Source organism: Peromyscus leucopus, chromosome 11 (genome assembly GCF_004664715.2).
Source record: "Peromyscus leucopus breed LL Stock chromosome 11, UCI_PerLeu_2.1, whole genome shotgun sequence".
Lineage (NCBI taxonomy): Eukaryota > Metazoa > Chordata > Mammalia > Rodentia > Cricetidae > Peromyscus > Peromyscus leucopus.
The window spans coordinates 12,137,365-12,159,498 of record NC_051072.1 but is presented as its reverse complement, the minus strand read 5'-3'; the positions used below and the strand labels follow the sequence as shown (position 1 = coordinate 12,159,498).

Below are 22,134 nucleotides of genomic sequence, written 5' to 3'. Positions count from 1 at the left end.
AGAACAAGATGGTTGAGCTGGAACAGGGCCAGAGTGGGAGAGCAATGAAAGAGATATCTTGATAGAGGGAGATATGATGGGGATAGGGAGAAACTTGGTGCTATGGAAGTTCCCAGGAATCCACAAAGGTGACCCGAGCTTAGACTACTAGCAATAATTGAGGTGTCTGAACTGGCCTACCCCAGTAAACAGATTGGTGAATATCCTAACTATCATGATAGAGCCTTCATCCAGTAACTGATGGAAGTAGATGCAGAGATTCACAGCCAAGCCCCAGGCCAAGCTCCAAGAGTCCAGTCAAAGAGAAGTAATACTTCTTCAAGTAGGAAATTGGAAGCTTCTATTTGCAAGGCTGAAGGAAACTCTTGCTCATACTTTGTCCAAAGTCTCAAAATGTAGTAGTTAGAAAAATCACTGTTTCAGAGATTTTACAGATTTTCTGTTTAACTGGAAACAATAGACAAGGTAGAAAGACAGGAAAATTGATGAAGAAAGTGTCATGGTTTGAAAGAAAATGGCTCCCAAAATGAGTGGCATTATTAGGAGGTATGGGCTTGTTAAATTATGTGTGGCCTTGTTGGAGGAACTGTGTTACTGTGGGGGTGGGCTTTGAGATCTCTTTTGCTCAAGCTTTGTTCAATGTGACCCTTAGTCTACTTCCTGATGTCTGTATACCAATATGTAGCAGCTCCTTCTCCAGAACCATATCTGCTGGCATGCTACCATAACTCCCTCCATGGTGATAATTAGCAATGATACAGTAAAAATGGTCATGGAAAAGCAGTTGGAATTAAACATTTGTTTTTAAAGTCTGAGAAACCATATACCTGTGCATTTAATAATATCAAGGGGCAGTTTTAGCAACATATGTTGCAGATACACATAAGCACAAATCCCTGGATTCTCTGAACTCATTGGATAACATTGACACCAGAGAAATTATTTTTCAAATGCAACAAAATGTTAAGAGTTGCTTTCACTGTTCTGGATCTCAGTCAATGACAAATTTAGCAATTGTTTTCATAGCCTTGCTTTTAAATTTAATAATCATCTCATATGCTTAAAAATAAAATAGTTTGAAATCAATTTTTTGTATTCAGGTATCCCATAGTATACATTTTCTAAAAGCAGCTACAGTATCAGCAGACGATTTATTTTTGGATTGTTTCTCTCTTTTTTCCATATTAAAGTAAAAGTAGAACTATGAGCTTTTGAAGGTTTCTGGGGAGTCTCATTAAGCCTACTGGGAAATAAGGAAAGAGTAAGAATGATACCTTCTTTAATATGTTTATAATGAAAGTGTTAGAAAAGCCCTTCAGCTAACCTGTGTTTAGAGACAATACTCAACTTAGTACAATTCTTGTACCCAGCAGTTGCTAGAACTACTGCTCATTAACACATCACAATTTTACACCAAAATTACTCATTTTCTAACTGTTGGACAAAAACAAATGTGTAATGTACAAATTATCATGCAAATTAGGTAATATTTATGAGATCATTATAGGAAGTAAGCATGAGAGCAATGAATTCTTAAGAACGTATTCTTTGGAAAGCCTCTATTCTGAACAATGAGAGCAAGCTACTGAAGTTCTTATGTTTACTGTCTGCATTGATATTATACTTTCAAATTTAATTTTAAGTGCTTACTGTAGAATGTGAAGGAAATAAAAGACCTCAGAGAAGTGGGTTTCTGCTTTCATACACGAAAGCAATCCCTACAGTATAGAAAGCACAGAAAATGGGTCACCTTCACACCACCCTTGAAAGTAAGCAGAAGCTGGTATTTCATATTTTGTTCTTCAGAACATTGTTTTATATTACTTACCTCTACTTGCTCTTTTATTTGTTTTTCAAAAATGTGCTTATGCTAGCATAAAAACATATATACTCTTTTTAATATTTTGTTCCTCCCATGTATAGCATGTATGCTCACATCAACAAGTCTCCACACATGTGTGTCTCCTTTTCTAATTGAGTTAATTGCGAGAAAGCAGACATTTCATCAGTATATTTCTAATTTACTTAGTTGTTTCATTATGTGTTTAAGTGGCATTTGTTTTAAAGAACAGATTCTTTAAGTAATGCCTAACCATAGCAAGACATCTTTTAATTGAAATGTTGTTATTGATACTTTTAATTGTATCAATATACAATTGTATATAATTGTACTGTAATAAATGTAAACATAATACACTTTTTCCTAGATGACTATTAATTATTCCTGACATACAATCAAGACCCATGATACATTACTGTGGGCAGATAGTTTCTACCTTAGAGCATAATGTCACATCGTATTTCAAATGAGATATATACAGGACCTGCTTTTAATCATGAAACACACACTTCCTTAAAATTTTATTGGTGCTTTTTATTTTAAAAGAGTGTTTTGAATGAATGGATTTTGTGCTAATATGCCTATAATTCACAGCAGGATCCCTGTCTCCTTGTAAATAAGTAATTCATAGTCTCTAGTCTGTGTTAATAGCACAATTACAATAGACAGTGCAGAGTGGTTTTGAATGAAACTGTTTATACTGTTCATTCACAGTAACACAAATCTAGCTGTGTAAATAAACTGATGGCAGACATACAAATCACAGTCACGGGCACGTTATGCCTGCTTCAGATTTTAAGACCAAAGATTCACCTCTGTTGAGGTTTTGGTTTTCTTTCTTTTTAAGTTATTTTTCCATCTCAAAACTAACAGCACTGAAAAAACACAATGCATTATGTCACTTACTTGAATAGGAGTTTATTTGACTTAAGGGCTCATCAGAAACACAGGGGTTTGGTTTTCTGATTTGAGTCCTTGGTATGCTTCCTGCTGTTTGGGTGTCTTGAGCCAAGTCAGCAGTCTGGGGCCCTGATTCTCACATCCACCAAACAAGGATGGTAACTGCACTGTGGTACTAACAGGATTACTGTGAATATCAAAATGCTTTAAAATATATAAAGCCAAAACAAAGCCGGGCGGTGGTGGCGCACGCCTTTAATCCCAGCACTCGGGAGGCAGAGGCAGGCGGATCTCTGTGAGTTCGAGGCCAGCCTGGTCTCCAAAGCGAGTTCCAGGAAAGGCACAAAGCTGCACAGAGAAACCCTGTCTCGAAGAAAAAAAAAAAAAGAAAGAAAGAAAAAAAAAAGCCAAAACAAAATCACCAAGCTAAAGGTAAGAGTTTGGCTGAATTTCTATAATGATTTTGAACCCATTAGAGTTCTAACAATCATTATAAATAGCAGGCACAGATATAAATATTGTTAAATTTGGCATATTTAGGGGTCAAAAAGAAGAAAACAATGTGAAACCAAATAATGACATTATCCCAGTATCCTCACACACTGAAAATATAAATATTGCAATCCACTAAGAACAATTAATTTAGAGTAACACCAATCAAATAAAGGATTAAGGATTTTAATCTACAAATATTTACTATGCATGACCATGGATTTTAGATCACTTAATGTTTTGTCCACACTACACACTAAAACAAAGAAAGCAAACAAAATTTAGATTTTCTAAGTAGTAAGAACATTTTAAAAGTGATTTTAAAATTCATAATGTATTAAAACATTACTAAGCACATTACTTAACATCTGCAACATTTAATCAGCTGAAAATACATGTTGTTAGTTGTACAACAGTGCTGGATCACTTTTAAAATTGAAAACAAAATCCCAACCTCAAATGTTAACAGAAACAGGTAAATTTGAAACAAATGTATGAAGAAAGTATTAAATGAGGAAGAACCTGTGGGGATATTTTATTTGAGCTCTAACAAATAAAGCTTGCCTGGGGATCAAAGAAAAAAGCCAAACACTATATTAAATATAGAAGTCAGGCAATGATAGCACACATCTTTAATCCTAGCATTCAGGAGGCAGAGATTCATCTGAATCTCGGAGAATTCAAGGCCACACTGGGAACAGAGTCAGGCATGGTGGCACAGGCCTTTAATTCCAGCACTAGCTGACCACAGAGGTCTGGAGGTCTATACAGACAGAAAGGAAGTAATAGAGCTGGGTAGAAAGAGGAAGTGGTATAGCTGGACAGAGAGAGGAAGTGAGATAGCAGGACACAGAAATGTATATAGGTTTGAGTATACAGGAAGTAGCTCTCTTGGGCTGAGGATTTCCTAGCTGTAAGAACTTGCTGCTGGCTTGTTTTATCCCTCTGATCACCTCAATATTGGGCTCTGAGTGCTTTTTTTTTTATTAATAAGACCATTTAGCATTTTTTGTTACAAGAACCTGTCCTGGAGAGGTGGCTCAATGATAACAATGGTTCTTGTAGGACCCAGGGGTTTGGTCCCCAACAGCTGCAAGGCATCTTAGAACATACTTTAACTCTAGGTCCAGGGAAGTTAATTCTCTTTTATATCTGACCTCTTCAAGTGTCAGGCATTCACATGGTGTGTGTGTGTGTGTGTGTGTGTGTGTGTGTGTGTGTGTGTGTGTGTGTGTATACTCAGGCACACAGAGATGCAAATAAAATAAATCGATCTTTAAAAAGTGACACAGACAAAGGATGTATTAACCATAACAAGTATAGGAGTTAAAAAGGGGGACTTGATAGTCATATAAAAATAAAAATCTTTAATTACAAAATATTGTGAATTGAATACAACTTTGAACTAGCTTCATTTCCATGAGAATTTTTTAGTTTGTTTGTTTGTTTTGTTTTTGTAAGACAGGCTATTGGGAGCATACACTGGCTTTAAAACATACAATGTAAAAATAGCTAGGCTTCAACTCTTGATCCTTTTTCCCCTACTTCCCAAACAATAGAATATCAGAGGAACACCACCCTTTGCTGTTTGGTATTCTCAAAGTCCAAACATATAGATGCAACTTTTTGGGATGTACAATACTATATCAAGAATACTATGTACCACATTTTATTTATCCATTCTTCAGATGAATTCATCTAGGTTGTTTTCAGGTTCTGGATATTACAAACAATGCTACTATGAACATAGCTGAGCAAGTGCCCTTGTGGTATGATTGAGCATTCCTTGGGTATATGCCCAAGAGTGGTATAGCTGGGTCTTGGGGGAGATTGATTCCCAATTTTCTAAGAAAGCACCATATTGATTTCCAAAGTGGTTGTACAAGCTTGCATTCCCACCAGCAGTGGAGAAGTTCCCCTAGCTCCATATCCTTTCCAGCATAAGCTGTCTTCAGTAATTTTGATCTTAGCCATTCTGACAGGTGTAAGGTGGTATCTCAGAGTCGTTCTGATTTGCATTTCCCTGATGATTAGGGATGTTGAGCAATTCCTTAGAAGACTTTCAGCCATTTGAGCTTCCTCTGTTGAGAATTCTCTGTTAAGTTCAATAGCCCATTTCTTAATTGGACTGTTGGACATTTTGATGTCTAATTTCTTGAGTTCCTTATATATTCTGGATATCAGTCCTCTGTCAGATGTGGGGTTGGTGAAGATCTTTTCCCATTCTGTAGGCTGTAGCTTTGCCTTGTTGACTGTATCCTTTGCTCTACAAAGGTTTCTCAGTTTCAAGAGGTCCCATTGATTGATTGTTTCTCCCAGTGTCTGTGCTACTGGTGTTATATTTAGGAAGTGATCTCCTATGCCAATGCATTCAAGACTACTTCCTACTTTCTCTTCTATCAGGTTCAGAGTACCTGGATTTATGTTGAGGTCCTTGATCCACTTGGACTTAAGTTTTGTTCCCGGTGACAGATATGGATCTATTTGCAGCTTTCTACACGTTGATATCCAGTTGTGCCAGCACCATTTGTTGAAGATGCTTTCTTTTTTCCATTGTACAGTTTTGGCTTCTTTGTCAAAAATTATATGTTCGTAGGTGTGTGGATTAATGTCAGGGTCTTCAATTAGATTCCATTGGTCCACGTGTTAGTTTTTATGCGAGTACCAAGCTGTTTTTATTACTGCAGCTCTCTCTATAGTAGAGCTTGAGGTCAGGGATCGTGATGCCTCCAGAGGTTGTTTTATTATACAGGATTCTTTTGGCTATCCTGAGTTTTTTAGTTTTTTGTTTTTCCATATGAAGTTGAGTATTATTCTTTCAAGGTCTGTAAAGAATTGTGTTGGTATTTTGATGGGGATTGCATTGAATCTGTAGATTGCTTTTGGTAAGATTACCATTTTTACTATGTTAATCCTGCCATTTGGCTCAGCCTGGGAGGGGGGGACTGGACCTGTCTGGACTGAATCTACCAGGTTGAACTCAACCTCCAGGGGAGTCTTTGCCATGGAGGAGATGGGAATGTGGGGTGGGCTAGGGGAAAGGGGGGGAGCGGGAGTGGGGAGATCAAGGGAATCTGAGGCTGATATGTAAAATTAAATTAAATTATAAAATTAAAAAAAATAAAAAAAAGATTCTAAGCAAAATTAAAACAAACCGTTCCCTTCCCATGTCAAAAAATATTATACATATTGTACAATATCAGTGAACAAAATAAACTTTGCTGTATTCACCTCCCCTCCTTAAAATTATGTCCCATCATCATGGTGACAAGGAAATATTTTGAAAATCACAAATGTAAACTCAGGGAGATGCAATGGTTGAAGATGATGGTAGGAAAGGGTGGTGTCTTTTCCAGCCTGGGACCTTGATTCTGGGAAAGAGAATCCATACCTTCAGCAAAGTGGTAAATGTCTTCCCAACTGATCAGAAAACACACCCAAAAGCACTGAGAAATGTGGATTTAATAATGGGAAAAGCTGGTATTGGAGTGATGGCTCAGCTGTTAAGAGCACCAGCTGCTCTTACAGAGGACATGAGATAAGTTTCCAGCACTCACATGATGACTCACATCTGTTAGTAAATTCTGTTTCAGGCGATCAAAGATCCTTTTCTGGCCCCTGGGAGCAATGTGTAAGGACATAATACACATACTTACATACAGACAAAACATTCATAAACATAAAATAAGTGAACCATTAAAAATCCCAAATAGTAAAATCTCATTACCTAGTTCACACAAGCACAGTCCACTGATACTATAGAACCCAGTAACTTCTACAATAACCAGGCAAACTGCTTTAAAGCCAGATTTTCCCAACATGTTGAAGAAGTATTGTAAGGAAGGAACCTATTTAATTCTTTTTGACATTTTATTTGAGTGTAACGTATGTGTTACTTATTTTCATTTCTAGAACATTATGTATTCTTGCATAATTAACTTCTTCAGTTCTCTTGTGCTCTTTTTCTCTCTCCTGTCATTATTCTGCCTTCCTTGCCTCCTCTTCTTCCCCACCCCTACCTCACTCATTCAGCAACCTTTCCTCTCTCCTTCCCCACGCATTTCTCCCTCCTTTCCATAGTCTTTCCCTCTTACTTTTATCCACTTCCTGGTGATATTCTACTGCTTTTCTCAATAACATGTAAGCATCTTTCTCCCTTCACTAAGTCATAACTTTTCATCCTCAGATACCTTGGAACTTTTGAAGTCTTGGTAATATCCAACCATTGTTCTTCTCTTAGCAGGGTTTAGACAGTTTTTGATAGTTCTTGATCTACCAAGACCATATCTAATATTGCAAATGGATGAACATATTCTTATAATCAAATAACCTGTTCTGGAGATGTATAGGGATGGGGAGGGAATCTTACTCTTTCTTGGACAAAAATACTCACTTTGCCTTGTACATTTGACTTGCTTCTCCACAAAAATACACAGCTGTTGTGGTACAAACTAATTTTGGGTCTATTATTCAGTAAAGTGCACTTACATTTAACTTCCCTTAGATACTATTTATGCTGTTTGTTGAAAAGAATTTTGTGCATGGAATCTTTTTAACCTCCTGTTAATTAGTATGTCATCTCAGGAAGTGGTGATTGCAGTGCACTGTGAAGTATGGCTAGGCCTCTGTGAAGAACATGCTGAAAAAATGCTCCAGGTTACATGTAGCTCACAAAACTGCACACAGTTTTCCCTATGATGTGCACACTTTCCAGATACATTTTCCTTCTCAATTAAATTAAGAGGAAAAGTCATTTAATTAATTAAATTAACCCACAAAAGGATTTGTAATAGAAATTTCTTTGTAGAGTATTTGTTCCTTATATATGAAACACTGAGTTCACTCTCCTGCACAGCAAAATAAAGGGAAATGGGGAAAGGGGAAGGAAGGAAGGAAGGATGGAAGGAAGGAAGGAAGGAAGGAAGGGAGGGAGGGAGGGAGGGAGGGAGGAAGGAAGGGAGGGAGGAAGGGAGGGAGAAAGGGAGAAAGGAAGAAAAGAAGGAAGGAAAGAAGGAAGCATCAATAAAAAGTCATTATAGCAAAGCAAACATCAATGTTTCCTGCCTTAGGCTTATGAAATGCCAGCTGGTAAGGACATTTACTGCACAAGCCTGATGACAGAAGTCACTCACAAGAACCCATTTGAAAATGCAAGTAAGGAATCTACCCCATAAGTTTGTACTGTGACATTCAAACACACTCTGTATCATACACATATACATGCACACAAATGATAAATAAAGTTAAAAGTAAAACAGAAATTATCCTATCACCTAGAGTGAGACTGTGAGGAGCAAAAGAGGATGATCAAAAGTCTCAGTTCTGGACAAAAACCTAGAAACTCACACTATGATTCATCTCCATCAGATGATGCTCTGGAATATAGCATCATATTCCTTCACTCTCAGAAAAAAAGAATTTTTAATATTTTTCAAGGAGTTGGTAAACAGAAAACAACATGGACCTACGTCCTTAAGGTAGTCACCTGATCTATATAGCAGTTAAGATATTTTATTACTTCTAAATTATCATCAAATTACCTTTTGTCATACATTTATTTTTTAATAAGTCATATATTTTACAGTAGCACCAAAAGGATTCAAGGATTTCATTATGGAATGTTACTCATATTGACCTCATCTTCATTATTTTATTGTATATAATAACATATTTAATTTATCAAATAAAGCTGAGTTAGTGCTAGAGTTTAAAAACTATAATTAAAAATGGAAGAAGAAATATTGTTGAAACACAGATGATAATGATAATATAGTGATGAAAGGGACTAATGCAATTCAAAGTCTTTATTTGTAATTTATAATAAATAGTAATAGCACTACCAAATGTACAAGCAAATAGTTTAGTTTCTATGCATACAACTGTAGAATTAGGTTGCACAAATAATTTAGTTTATAAGATTTCATTACATTATTTGTGTTGAGAGCATATGTATATCCTAAAAGAAATACATTATATTTAACAATAATATATTTATTAAAGACTAAGGCTCAGTGCCAGGAGTTGGTGGAGTACGCCATTAATCCCAGCATCTCGGATGGAGAGCCAGGAGGATATCTATGAGTTCAAGGCCAGCCTGGGCTACAGAGTGAGTTTTAGGAAAGGCTCCAAAGCTACACAGAGAAACCCTGTCTCCAACGTCCACCCCCCCCCCCCAAAAAAAAAGGCTAAGGCTCAGCATGATGGCTCAATGGACCAATGAACTTGCCACCAAGTTTGAGGACCTGTGTGTAGCTAGAGTTCTCCTACCTTGCCCACAGTCAGGACAAATCTTTGTCACCCACCAGACCCACAGCCACTCAGAGCCAACCAAGTAAACACAGAGACTTATATTGCATACAAACTGTATGGCCGTGGCAGGCTTCTTGCTAACGTTCTTATAACTTAAATTAATCCATTTCCATAAATCTGTACCTTGCCACATGGCTCGTTGTTTATTGGCATCTTCACGTGCTGCTTGTCATGGTGGCGGCTGACAGTGACTCCCTCAGCCTTCTGCTTCCCAGAATTCTCCTCTCTCCTTATCCCACCTATACCTGTGTTTGAACCCCTGTCCCTACTTGATGGAAGCAGAACAATGCCCAGAAGTTCTGAAGTTGTCTTCTAACTTTCAAATGCACATCATGTTGTGGACACTCCAAATAAGTAAAAACAAATATAATTTTAAACATTTAGAATGATTAGTCTAGAAAGTAAAAACATGGTTAAATAGAAGTCAGTAACCTAGGTAAAATAATAAGTTCTTATAATTAAATTCATAAACATGTATTTTAAGTCCAGAATAAATCATTATTATTTTATCTAACACACTTAAATATTAACTCCATTGATTTAAATAATACAAAAGTTCATCTCACTGAAAGCAAAGATTCTATTCCTGACTATTTGATAGAACTTTTGTCTTTTATGAATGTTCAATCACCTAAAATCCAACTTTGTAAAGATGTTTTATAACTTTATAAATTTAAAAAAGGAAATTATGTTAATTCTCTTCTAGATTGTCACTTCAAAACTATTGTACCACTACAGTGACCTCTCTAACTTTTGCAGAACTTCATATTAATATATTATGGTACCTTCAGCTGATAAAACATAAAGTCAATGAAACCATGCATTCAATATTCAAGGAGAATAAGATAATGAAGGAAACAATGGGGGGCAGTGTGTTTGTGTGCATGTGTGTTTTCTTTCAGCAGCAGGGAGCACAATGCATCTTTGAACATCAGCTCTTTTTGCTACAGAGCAATATAACTTGTCTTGGTCTTTACTCTTGATTAGCATATCCTGGGGGGAGTGTGGGCCTTTTGAAACAGATCTTTATTTTCTTGCGTATAAGATGAAATATTAAAAATAAGATGAAATATTTCCAGATGAAAAATAGATCTGGGTCTGTTACCCAGGTATGGGAGCTTTCACTCACACTGGGCTGTTAAAAGGAATTCCTAACATTGCAAAGTATCATTCTGCTTGTCCAGATCAGATCACTAAAAGAAAGGCAGCAAGAGATGAGTCCTCTCATGAGAGTAGAGTGACACGGAATGGCAAATGTTCTTGTGGATCCAAGGCTGTTGAATATAAAGTGTTTTACTTGGGTAGGATTATAGAATATCACCAGTCTGGCCTTTATGTGTCTGTCAACTCTGTGTTAAACACATTCTAATTGCTTTTTAGATAGATAAAATAAAGATCATCATGATGCTTTTCAGACAGTATGACTCAACTCCAGTTAAAGACACATTTAATATTCTCCAAACGCACCAAGAAAAAATATACAAAGTCTTTTGAATCTAACTTGAAAATTCCAACCCTAAATCTTTGAATAATTGTTCTTATGCTAATTTTGAATAGCTTATCTGTGAGGGTCAGGCATAAGAATAAAGCCACTAATATAGTGCTTTAAATTGCAAACAGACTACCAAACACTGTAAAAAAACATTCTCCATATTTTATAAAAATGCATTTTTCAAGTAGTAGTGATTATAGCATGAACAGATACCTCAAAACATGTTAAGTTCATACTATACAAGAAACTTTTCCCTTACCTTTAAATACATGTGTACAGAAATCACTACTATATGAGTTCCTGCTTTCAGGAACTTTATAAAGAGCTCCAGGTCAATTAAAACAAGGTTATATACAGTAATTTTTATCAGTAGTTTCTTTAATTAGAAGAAACATGATAAAATGAACTTTTAAAACCTCAATGCCCCCTCCTCCCAATGACACAGTTCCTCCAACAAGGCCACACCTCCTAATATGTCTAATCCTTTCAAATAGTACCACTTCCTGATGACTAAACATTCAAGTATATGAGCCAGGGGCAGGGGCAGGGACAGTTATTCTTGTTAAAACCAACAGAATAATGAGACATTTTTAACAATAAATCAAATATATATGGGAATCCACATAGTAAACAAATGTATATAATTTAAGGAAGATGGATGAAGTATAACCTTCACCATATGAATTCTAGATAAGTAGAATATACAAGAACAGGTAGAAGAATTGAAAGAAGAGGGGAGATGGTTTCTGGAAATGAAGACAGAGATTACTGCAGTGGATTTGGAACTCAGGAATGATTAGCAGAAGAAGATCCACTTCAAAGAACAAGTAAATTGTGGTTTTAACCATTTTAAAAGAAGAAAGCGTGTTAAAACCAGTTTAGGTAAAATTCCTTGAAAATGTTTTGCTTCAGTCTCTTTGATGTTCACTCTTCTCAAGACAACTATTCTGTTTGCCTCCTAAGAACTATACCCATTTTTCTCCATCTCCGTACAGCAAGTGTGCCCACCACTAAGGCTGATGGAACACATACAGAAAAGCATTTTTGTCTGTGGAAACGCCCAAGTATGTTAAGCCCTTGCTGTGCAAGCTTGAGAGGCTTTGTCTGATAAAACAAGATCCCACTTCATCACCAAGAGAGATAGTGTGTCCCTGTAAATGCAACACTCAAGGAAGATGGCAGAGACAGGAAAGTCCCTGCAGGTCTGGGGTAGCTGGTCTGACGTATACAGCTCTGAACAACAAAGAGGCTTTGGTTCTAACGGCCTAATATCTAAAGATGTCCTCACCTCTAACTAAGCACCATGTCATGAATGAGCTCATACACACACACACATGCAAGATACTCATGCACAACATAAAAACAATAAACATTTTTTATATTAAATGGTTGGTTATATTTAGCAACAAACTAGTAATTGGATGACATTCCTGCAACATGTTACATTCATGTATACATTGAAAGGTTTACACTTGAAACCATAAGGGTACCGTGTTCTCTTTCATTTTTATAGAAACAGTTACATTTCCCAAACCAGATATTTCTCTTCCCAGCTACCTCCATGTTCTCTGCATGCTCATTAAACATGCCCTGGCAAATGGCAAATGAAAATAAAATTAGTGCTGGGCTTATTTATACACATGCTTTTTCAATTTGATGGGTACTTTTCAACTCACAAAAAAAAAATATGAACATACTGCCTTTTAATGCAGCAGTTCCAAACCCCATTTGGAGAGTGGCTAGGAAACATTTAACTTTAGATTAGCTTCCTCCAACTTCTAAGCACTGAAATTCAAGATTTGTTTCTCTGCTGAAGCTAGGCCTCAGCATCTTTTTAAAGCCTCTCTCGGCATCTCATTTTCACGCACCATCTGAGATGACTTGGAACACATAGAAAATAACACCATCACTTCCACACATACACATACAAACTATCTGGACAGTGTCTATTTCTACATCCATCATTTATGGGACTCTTTGGGGGGGGAACGGTTATTTTAAGTGTCAATACTGAAGGATGATCTTATTGGAGTTGGCGGCTTCAGTCAGCAAATGTTGTAACACCTACTCAGAAAAACCTTTTTAATGCTTGGGAGAAGACACAATTATAACTGTTATTTTTATATAATTAGTATTTTTTTTGGTGTGAAGTTTTAGACAACTACAGAAAATGATGTAGTATTATATTTTTAACAATTAACACCATCCAAAGATGAGGAATGACATTCTCAGTTCCTTTGGAAATAAGACATAAAATTAGCTACATGGCATAAACGGAGGCTAAAATCCATCACCAGAAAACTGGAGAAAGCAATTTTATGTATTGAGATCAATTGCTGGAAACACTGAAGTTTCAACATTTCTTAAGATTCATAAAAATGCCACATTTTCCATCCTCACAGTTACATTTTATTTTAAGGAAATAAACAGAAGAAAACACACAAATGAATACTCCCTTGTACACACATTCAACATATCATTTATGAGAAAATTGGCACTGTCCTTGACTAAGTCTATTTCAATATATGAATATAATGCTGAATCTAAAAGGATAATTTTTAAAACTTCAGACAACATGGAGATAGAATATGGGTTTAGTAATTGGAAAATGGCTACTAAATTTTAAATCAAATATAAGTACATAGAGAAATAATTATATGATTACATTTGCAGAGCAATATATACTTGTTTTACCATTTTTGTTTCCTAAGTTTACATACCTATATAATCAAAATATAAAGAGTTAAGTTACATATGATGAGCTTCTTTAATCTCAGCTCTCAGGTTGTGGATATAGATGGGTCTTTGTGACTTTGAGGGTATCCTGGTCTACATAGGGAGTTCTAGGCCAGCCAGGACAATACAGTGAGAATCAGTCTTTAAAAAAAAAATGTAGCCGGGCGGTGGTGAGGAAGCAGAGAGCTAGGGAGGCCCACGGAGATCCACAAAGATACCCCCACAAAAGACTGCTGGCAATGGTCGAGAGACGGCAGGAACTGACCTACTCTGGTGATGGGATGGCCAGACACCCTGTTAGTTGTGCCATAAACCCCATCCAAGAAGGTCTGAGGAATTTGGATGCAGACATCCACGGCTGGGCCCCTGGTGGAGCACTGGGATTCTAATTAGTGAGAAAGAAGAGGGTTTATATGAGCGAGAATTGTTGAAGCCAAGGTTGGATAAAGCACAGGGACAAATAACCAAATGAATGGAAGCACAGGATCTATGAACCAAAGGCTGAGGGGCCCCCAACTGGATCAGGCCCCCTGAACGGGTGAGACAGTCATTTGGCTTGATCTGTTTGGGAGGCAGCTGTGTGTTGTTGCCGGGTCCTGGGCTCGTTGCATGAGTTGGCTGTTTGAATCCTGGGACCTATGCAGGGACGCTTGGCTCGGTCTGGGAGGGGGGGACTGGACCTGGCTGGACTGAGTCTACCAGGTCGATCCCGGTCCTCGGGGGAGACCTTGATCTGGAGGAGGTGGGAATGAGGGGTGGGGTGGGGGGAGGGGGAGGGGGGCGAGAGAGGGAGAACAGGGGAATCTGTGGCTATTATGTTGAACTAAATGATGTTGTAAAATAAATTTACTAAAAAAAGAAAAAAAAAAAACTTCAGACAACATGGAGATAGAATATGGGTTTAGTAATTGGAAAATGGCTACTAAATTTTAAATCAAATATAAGTACATAGAGAAATAATTATATGATTACATTTGCAGAGCAATGTATATTTGTTTTACCATTTTTGTTTCCTAAGTTTACATACCTATATAATCAAAACATAAAGAGTTAAGTTACATATGATGAGCTTCTTTAATCTCAGCTCTCAGGTTGTGGATATAGATGGGTCTTTGTGACTTTGAGGCTATCCTGGTCTACATAGGGAGTTCTAGGCCAGCCAGGACAATACAGTGAGAATCAGTCTTTAAAAAAAAAAATGTAGCCGGGCGGTGGTGGCACACGCCTTTAATCCCAGCACTCGGGAGGCAGAGCCAGGCGGATCTCTGTGAGTTCGAGGCCAGCCTGGGCTACCAAGTGAGTTCCAGGAAAGGTGCAAAGCTACACAGAGAAACCCTGTCTTGAAAAACCAAAAAAAAAAAAAAAAAAAAATGTTTAAAGGAATTGTCATCAGGTAAAAAGACAGGATTTATATGATCTTGTACAATTTCACATTAAAACCGTATTACATTTTCACTAAATGAGATTTTACAATATTCAATACCAAGTTCATTGTCATTAGTTTGCACACATGTAGGTCAATTAGATACTGGGTAATTTGACGGTGGGTCAACCCTATATCTGGTTCCGGTCAACCAGATGCCTCTATCAATCAGCACTGAATCAGTTGTGGTAACTCTTGCCTAAGCAGCTGTGAGTGTCTGTGATACCTTTCTATATTTTGGCTGTGCAGAGACTGGAGAGATAACTCAGTGTTACACACTTGGTGTTCTTGCAGAGGACTTGACTTCAGTTTCTAGAGCCCACTTAATGACTCTCAGCTCTCTGTCTGTAACTCCAGTTCCAGGAGACTGGCCTCCTCTTCCGGCATCCCTGGAAACTAGGAGCACATGGGATGCACAAACACATATGCAGACAAAACACTCCTATATCTAAAATAAAAACACATATTATTAAAAGACACCATGGTGTGATTCACCACTAAAATGAGGTGTGCATTTATCAATTTATTGTAGCCATCAGTTTTAGCATTTTTTTTAAACATATTGCTTCTGACATTTTAACCTCTGTAAGACTAGCTTTTTTTAAATTACAAGGTTAACGATAGAAGTTAGAGGAGGGAATAGCAGCGATTGGATTTCACTTGGATTTTAGAGAGGACTTGACAGCACATCTGCTTTCATATTTTTAAGTCAGTTTGAAAAGAAAACAGTTTTGACTTTAATCAAATGATATGGATTTTTTTTTTTTTTTTGGTAACTTTACTTGAATCACACTGTGAAAACCCAATTAAGATTTTCACTCAGTTCCCAAAATATCTGCACGTATTCTCCAAGCCATTGCAAACTGGTTACTGCTCTGAAAATCATCCCTATTGCATTGAGCCTTTGCCTGTCTTATACCTTAACATAAATTTGAAAGTGAAAGCAATACCCACTGCATTGAATGTCTTTAATAGTGTGCTTGACAATTGTGATTTGAAATTCATAAGTTCAAAGAACATTTTTCTACAGCTTGATTTTACGCTTCAAATTCCCCATGCTTTACAGCAGTTTTAAAAAATAGGATGGAAAAAAAACCCCTTCATCCCATCATTCCCAGCAATATCCCTTATGCTGAAAAAAATGCATAAAAACTTTTAAAGGATAATCCAAATGATAGAGTCTGCCATTTTCTTATTTCTTTAAATATTTCTCTTCATCATTCTTAAATTCCTATAATTATATTCTATAGCAAATATACTTCAGAGAAAATTTAGATATAAATAGAAATTTATAATATGAATGAATTCATCTTAATAACATTTTGAGTGGTGTTATTATACTGAAACTGAACCAAAATGTTTAATTTGACATTTAAAGGTATAACCAGATATTACACTTTTAATTGAATTTTTCAGTCATAAATTTTAATGCCAATTCACAGAAATCTAAGTATAAAAGGATAAGAAAACACTTGAAAATAATTTTAAAGCTATATTTCCTGTTGAAACATTAATAAAACCAAAATTCATGATAACAAAATATCTTCTAGTAGAACATTGCCTGCATATAAATTTTAAGGTCAAGACAAGAATGATTACAGTCACTATGAAAGTATAGCATGCTTCCTTTAAGTGATGTGCTGATTAAAATAGACTCTTAAATGTAAACTTGGAATAATTAATCCAAATATCTATTCTCAAGTGAGCACTTGGCAGTATTTTGATCAACGTTTGAATGAAAATAGCATAATCTATAAGAACATATGCTTTGGGGGCTAACACAGGTTAAGAGTGCTTTCTACTATTGCAGAGGCCTCAACTTTGATTCCCATCACCCACAACATGATGCTCACAAACACTTCTGAATCAAACTTCCTGGGAACAAATACCCTCTTCTGGCATCTATATATAGTGCACTCAAATCTACATATGTACACACAGACATTTAAATTAAAATTAAAATATTACACAATACATTTAAAATTTTAATACATTTTATTTACATTACATATATAGTATGGTTGATGAACTTATTTGTAACATAATATTTCATGTATACAATATTTAATATATTTCTTTTTTGTTCTGTAATGGCTTATTGATTTCCAAGGCTATGTTCATCTCTCAGTTATTCTTGGACTTCACTTTGAACAATAGTGACTCAATCTATCATAATGACATATATATTCTTGTTTGAGTTTTTTCTTAATTGGCATTAAACTGTAACCAATTCCATGATATAATCTAATAACATGAACATGTATTGAATATCAAAATAAGATAAGTAAATTACAATATTTCCAGTATATAAATAATGGATATTTCTTACACAGAACAAGATAGAATTAATCATCTGTTATTCTGAAAGCATAGTAACTGATTTTTTGCAACCAACCACCTAATCTTGGACAACTCATTTGAACACTCACTGAAAAAAATTCACTCTTTCCTTTAGGACATGTTCCCATAATTTCATTTTACTTCATATCTTGCTGGAATCAGTCCTTGGATCCTACCTTCCTGTCTTTGGGGAGCTGATAGTTTATTATTTTTGATTTAATATTTCTTTAAACAGTGATCATTAAAATGAAACAATAGTTATACATACGATGTGTCTCATTTCAATCCATGACTATGCTATTCTTGAAAATATGCATGATAACTAAAGAAAACTGTCAAAATATATTGTTTTAGGCCTGTTGGTTTACTAGGGACTGTAAATTTCTAATATCTATCATTTATCATGAATATAGGATTAATATATCTGAAGAAATCCAAATGTTAAGACTACCAGTCAATATAGTACACATGTAGCTAGTGTGTCAAAATAAAACAACTTTTGTGAATTTTAATTTTTATTTTATTCTCTTAAAATCAGTTCTTGTATGTGTGCCTATGGAGTTGAGTGGGTTTAGGCATGTGGATGCCATGGGTTGTTGGAGGTTAGAGGACAGCTTTGAGTATTCATCTGCACCTTCCCTCTCATTTGTCACAGTGACTCTCCTTTACTGTCTTCTATACAATTATAGTTTGCCTCTACACTTTTAGGGATTCTCCTAATTCTGCCTCCCATTTTTCAGTAGCAATGCTAAGACTGCAGACAATGCTATCGACTATATAATGCATCACATAGGTTCTAGAGGTTGAACTCAGGTCCTCTTGTTACAGAACAGGCTCTGGACCTTCTGAGTTATCGCACCATCCACATCTTTAGTTTCTAGAATCAAGACGTTGTCGCTATAACATGAAAATCTATGAAGTAGTAATTTAACTTATCTGATGAAATAAATTGTACTGCATGTAATTAGCTCTGTGTCTCTCTCTGTGTCTCTTTCTCAGCTGCATTCCGACTTGGACAAAGGAGAGGGCACTGTTAAATACACGCTCTCTGGAGATGGTGCTGGCACAGTTTTTACAATTGATGAAACTACAGGAGACATCCATGCCATAAGAAGCCTGGACAGAGAAGAGAAGCCCTTCTACACACTCCGTGCTCAGGCAGTGGACATAGAAACAAGGAAGCCCTTGGAGCCTGAATCCGAGTTTATCATTAAAGTGCAGGATATTAATGATAATGAACCAAAGTTTCTGGATGGACCTTATGTTGCTAGTGTTCCAGAAATGTCTCCTGTGGGTGAGTGGACAAACCAAATTTATATCAATACTATGAACCCTCTTTAATAGCTTCTCTACATGCTGATGTAGATATCCTACTTATAGGAAGTCATTATTGTTTATATGTAAAAAATTTAATTTACTCTAAAAACTTTCATTATTCCCTAACCACTATGAATGCATATGAATAGAATATGCACCATCTTTAACTATTTCCTAATGAATTGATTTACTTGACTCATAATGTCTACTTATATTTAAATGTGTAGTTCATTCAGACATGACGTTGTTGCCATTGACACTATTCAGTGATGAGGATAGCTACCGAATTTCACTGAAAACCATTAGTAATTCTTAGCTCACAGTAAATTATTAAGGTTTACATTGAATTGGAACCAGAAATAAACCAAAAAAGGAGGTATTTTTCATTCTTTATATATTACCTAGAATGAAATATGTAAAATCACTTTTTGGTTAAATGTTTCCAGTGTTTTCAAATCATAATTGTGCTATCATGAAGTCATTGATAGAAAATAATTATTAAAGTACAATGACATCATTATTATTAAGAACTTGAATATGAGCTGGATATGGCCAATGCATACCTGTAATCCCAGCACTTGTGCATGGGAGCCAGGAGAATCATAAGTTCAAAGCCAGCAATGGATACATGTTGAGTTTAAGTCTACCTAGACCCTGACTCAAAATAATTAATAAAAAGCAGAAAATAAATTTGTCATCACATTTTACTGTCAGCTTAAATTTGCAAAGTCCTACTTTTGCATAAAATAAGATTTGGTAAATAATATATTATACCTTTAAAGAAAGTTGATTTAGTGTGTATATAAATGTTCCTATGTGTATGTTTATGTACATACATGTGTGAGCATGTGGAGGACAGAGGTAAACATGGAATGTGTTCTTCAGTCACTCTTTACCATATTTTGAGACAAAAAATCACTAGTCAGTTAGATTAGGTGGCCTGCTGTCAATCTCCTCCACAGCACCTGGATTATGGGAATGCACTGTCACACCTGGTTTCTTATGGGGGTTCAGGGGATCTGAACTTGGTGCCTCATGCTTTCTTGGCAGTATCAAGCACTTTACAAATTGAGACATTTCCTTAGCTCCATAAAGGAAATTTAAAATTATGTCTTGAATATTGCATCACTATGGCGAAGCCATGATAACAGTTTAAATAACTCCTGGTATCTATCATATTTTGAAGGTAAGGTTAATGCTCTCAAACAGATTAGAACTTGAACTGTAAGTAGGAGACATGGTTGTATTTCCTAAGACTGATGCCTCTTATAGGAGGATCTTTGCTTTCCCTACCATGTCCTAAATACGCAATGAGGATTGTGCTCACTGACCAAGGTTAGAAGCACATTATTAGTTAAGGAAAAGTTGCATGGATTTACTATAAACGTGTTTTACCCTGTGTATATGACTTATCATACATTCCAAAAAGCATTCTCTCAGTCACCTGAGAAGCCAGCTGAAGATAGAACATGTAAATTTCTAGTTTTAACGTGCACAGTGAGGGCTGCATGTCTTCGGTGTTTTCTGATAAAGAGATGCCTTTTCTAATGCAGTGTTATGACTGCAAGAGATTTAGAAAAACAGTCAGAAAGAAAAATGTCTTATTAGAAAGTAATCCCAGAAAACAGAGTTTTATATTCTAGATGGAGAGAAAAACAATAGTATGATGTAGTTCAAGAAAAAAGGTTTTTAAGTGGCAGTGCTGTTTAGCAGACATTGTGTGAATTAAAAATATCAGTATAAATTTAGAAAAATCATTGACTCTATTTTTAAACCAAAACAATGTCCATAGGGGACACACACACACACACACACACACACACACACACACCTATTATATTAGAAAAAATCCATACCATAAGATAAATAGTTAAATCTTTCACTATGCTTAGTGGAATAAATAATTTGTCCTTACAAATAAAGCCCTTACCTAAACATTTTGTAGCTAGCATACGAAGTATGGGAAATGTGAAGAAATGTAGGGAAGTGAGAAATAAAGTGGTCCTGGATTTTGCTATATTGGGGTAACACATATTTTATTATAGTATGATATACTATAATAATCTACATGAGAATAAATTCATCAAAGTATAGCTTTAGGTACCACCACCAAAATTTGTTATTGTTGTATATCTCCATTATTCTTATCTATCATCTCGTTACCTATCTTTCTATCTATCATCTATCTATCTATCTATAATTTATCATATAAATACAGATGGCTAGAGAATGTAGATAGACATAGCAGAAAAGTGTCTATTAAATCTCAAAAGCGTGTGACATTCTGTGTTGGTACATATTCTTTGAATATACAATCATAATTTTCTACTTTTAAATTAACAAAAAGAGATATCAAACACATTATGAATTAAATGTTAAGATATGTGCAATGATTTGCAGATGGGCCACTTCAAAATCTCACTTATACATATCAAATAGGGATTACTGGAAGGTGGTTGGATTTGTGGCAACTGTTATATGTGTTTTTCACAGCTTACATAAGCTTAACCAATAGCTCTAAGGTATTACATGGAAGCTCTTCCTTTTTTCCCTGGACTGCTTCAACCAAGCTCCAAGATCCGTATCACCAGTTAGGAAAAGCTTATTATTTTTATAATCTAAGGGCATATTTTTTCTCTACTTATTTTTGCCACATAATTCCTTTTATTTTATTTTATTGCAATGTTAAATCTTCTTGGCCAAGACCCAATGGCATGTTGCATACTCAACTGACAATATAGCTACTTCTGTAGCACATCAGATAGATACAGACATTTAGGTATTCTCTATAAATAAACCTTTTTTAACCAGTGACTGTGAGCAGAAAAAATTAAATAACAAAGGAAGCCCACTCAACAGAAATATACATACAATAAATATCAAGATGTGTGGCATATATACATGTACAATAAATATCCAGGTGTGTGGAATATATACATACATATATATATATATACCTTGACATTTATTGTACATATATATTATATATTGGAATATAATAAGGAAAGCTATTATTTTGTGTAATGATTATACTAATAATAAAAAGATAATTACAAAAGATCACAAATATTTAAGGACCTAGTGTACTTGGAACATAAACATACGATGAATAAATACAATATTGAAACAGTTTATTATGTAAATGGGAATTAAGTCATAATGGATTATAGAGAGGAAAGAATGCTCAAATAAATGTACAATGAAAATTATATGAAGTGAATATTACAAGGAATATTACATACTATAAGTATGTAAGTGAAGAAAATGATAAGAAAGGGAAGATGA

General features: G+C 35.6%; 1 protein-coding gene across 3 annotated transcripts in view; it reads left to right on the top strand.

Moving 5' to 3' along the window:
- The window catches only part of Cdh12 (cadherin 12), a 1,003,328-nt gene that overhangs the window by 792,648 nt on the left and 188,546 nt on the right, over window positions 1-22,134 (top strand). For all 3 annotated transcript variants that reach the window (XM_028868191.2, XM_028868192.2, XM_028868193.2), the window contains one exon: window positions 18,532-18,826. In XM_028868191.2, coding sequence (XP_028724024.1) covers window positions 18,532-18,826 — 295 coding nt within the window. The remainder of the gene's footprint in view (window positions 1-18,531; window positions 18,827-22,134) is intronic.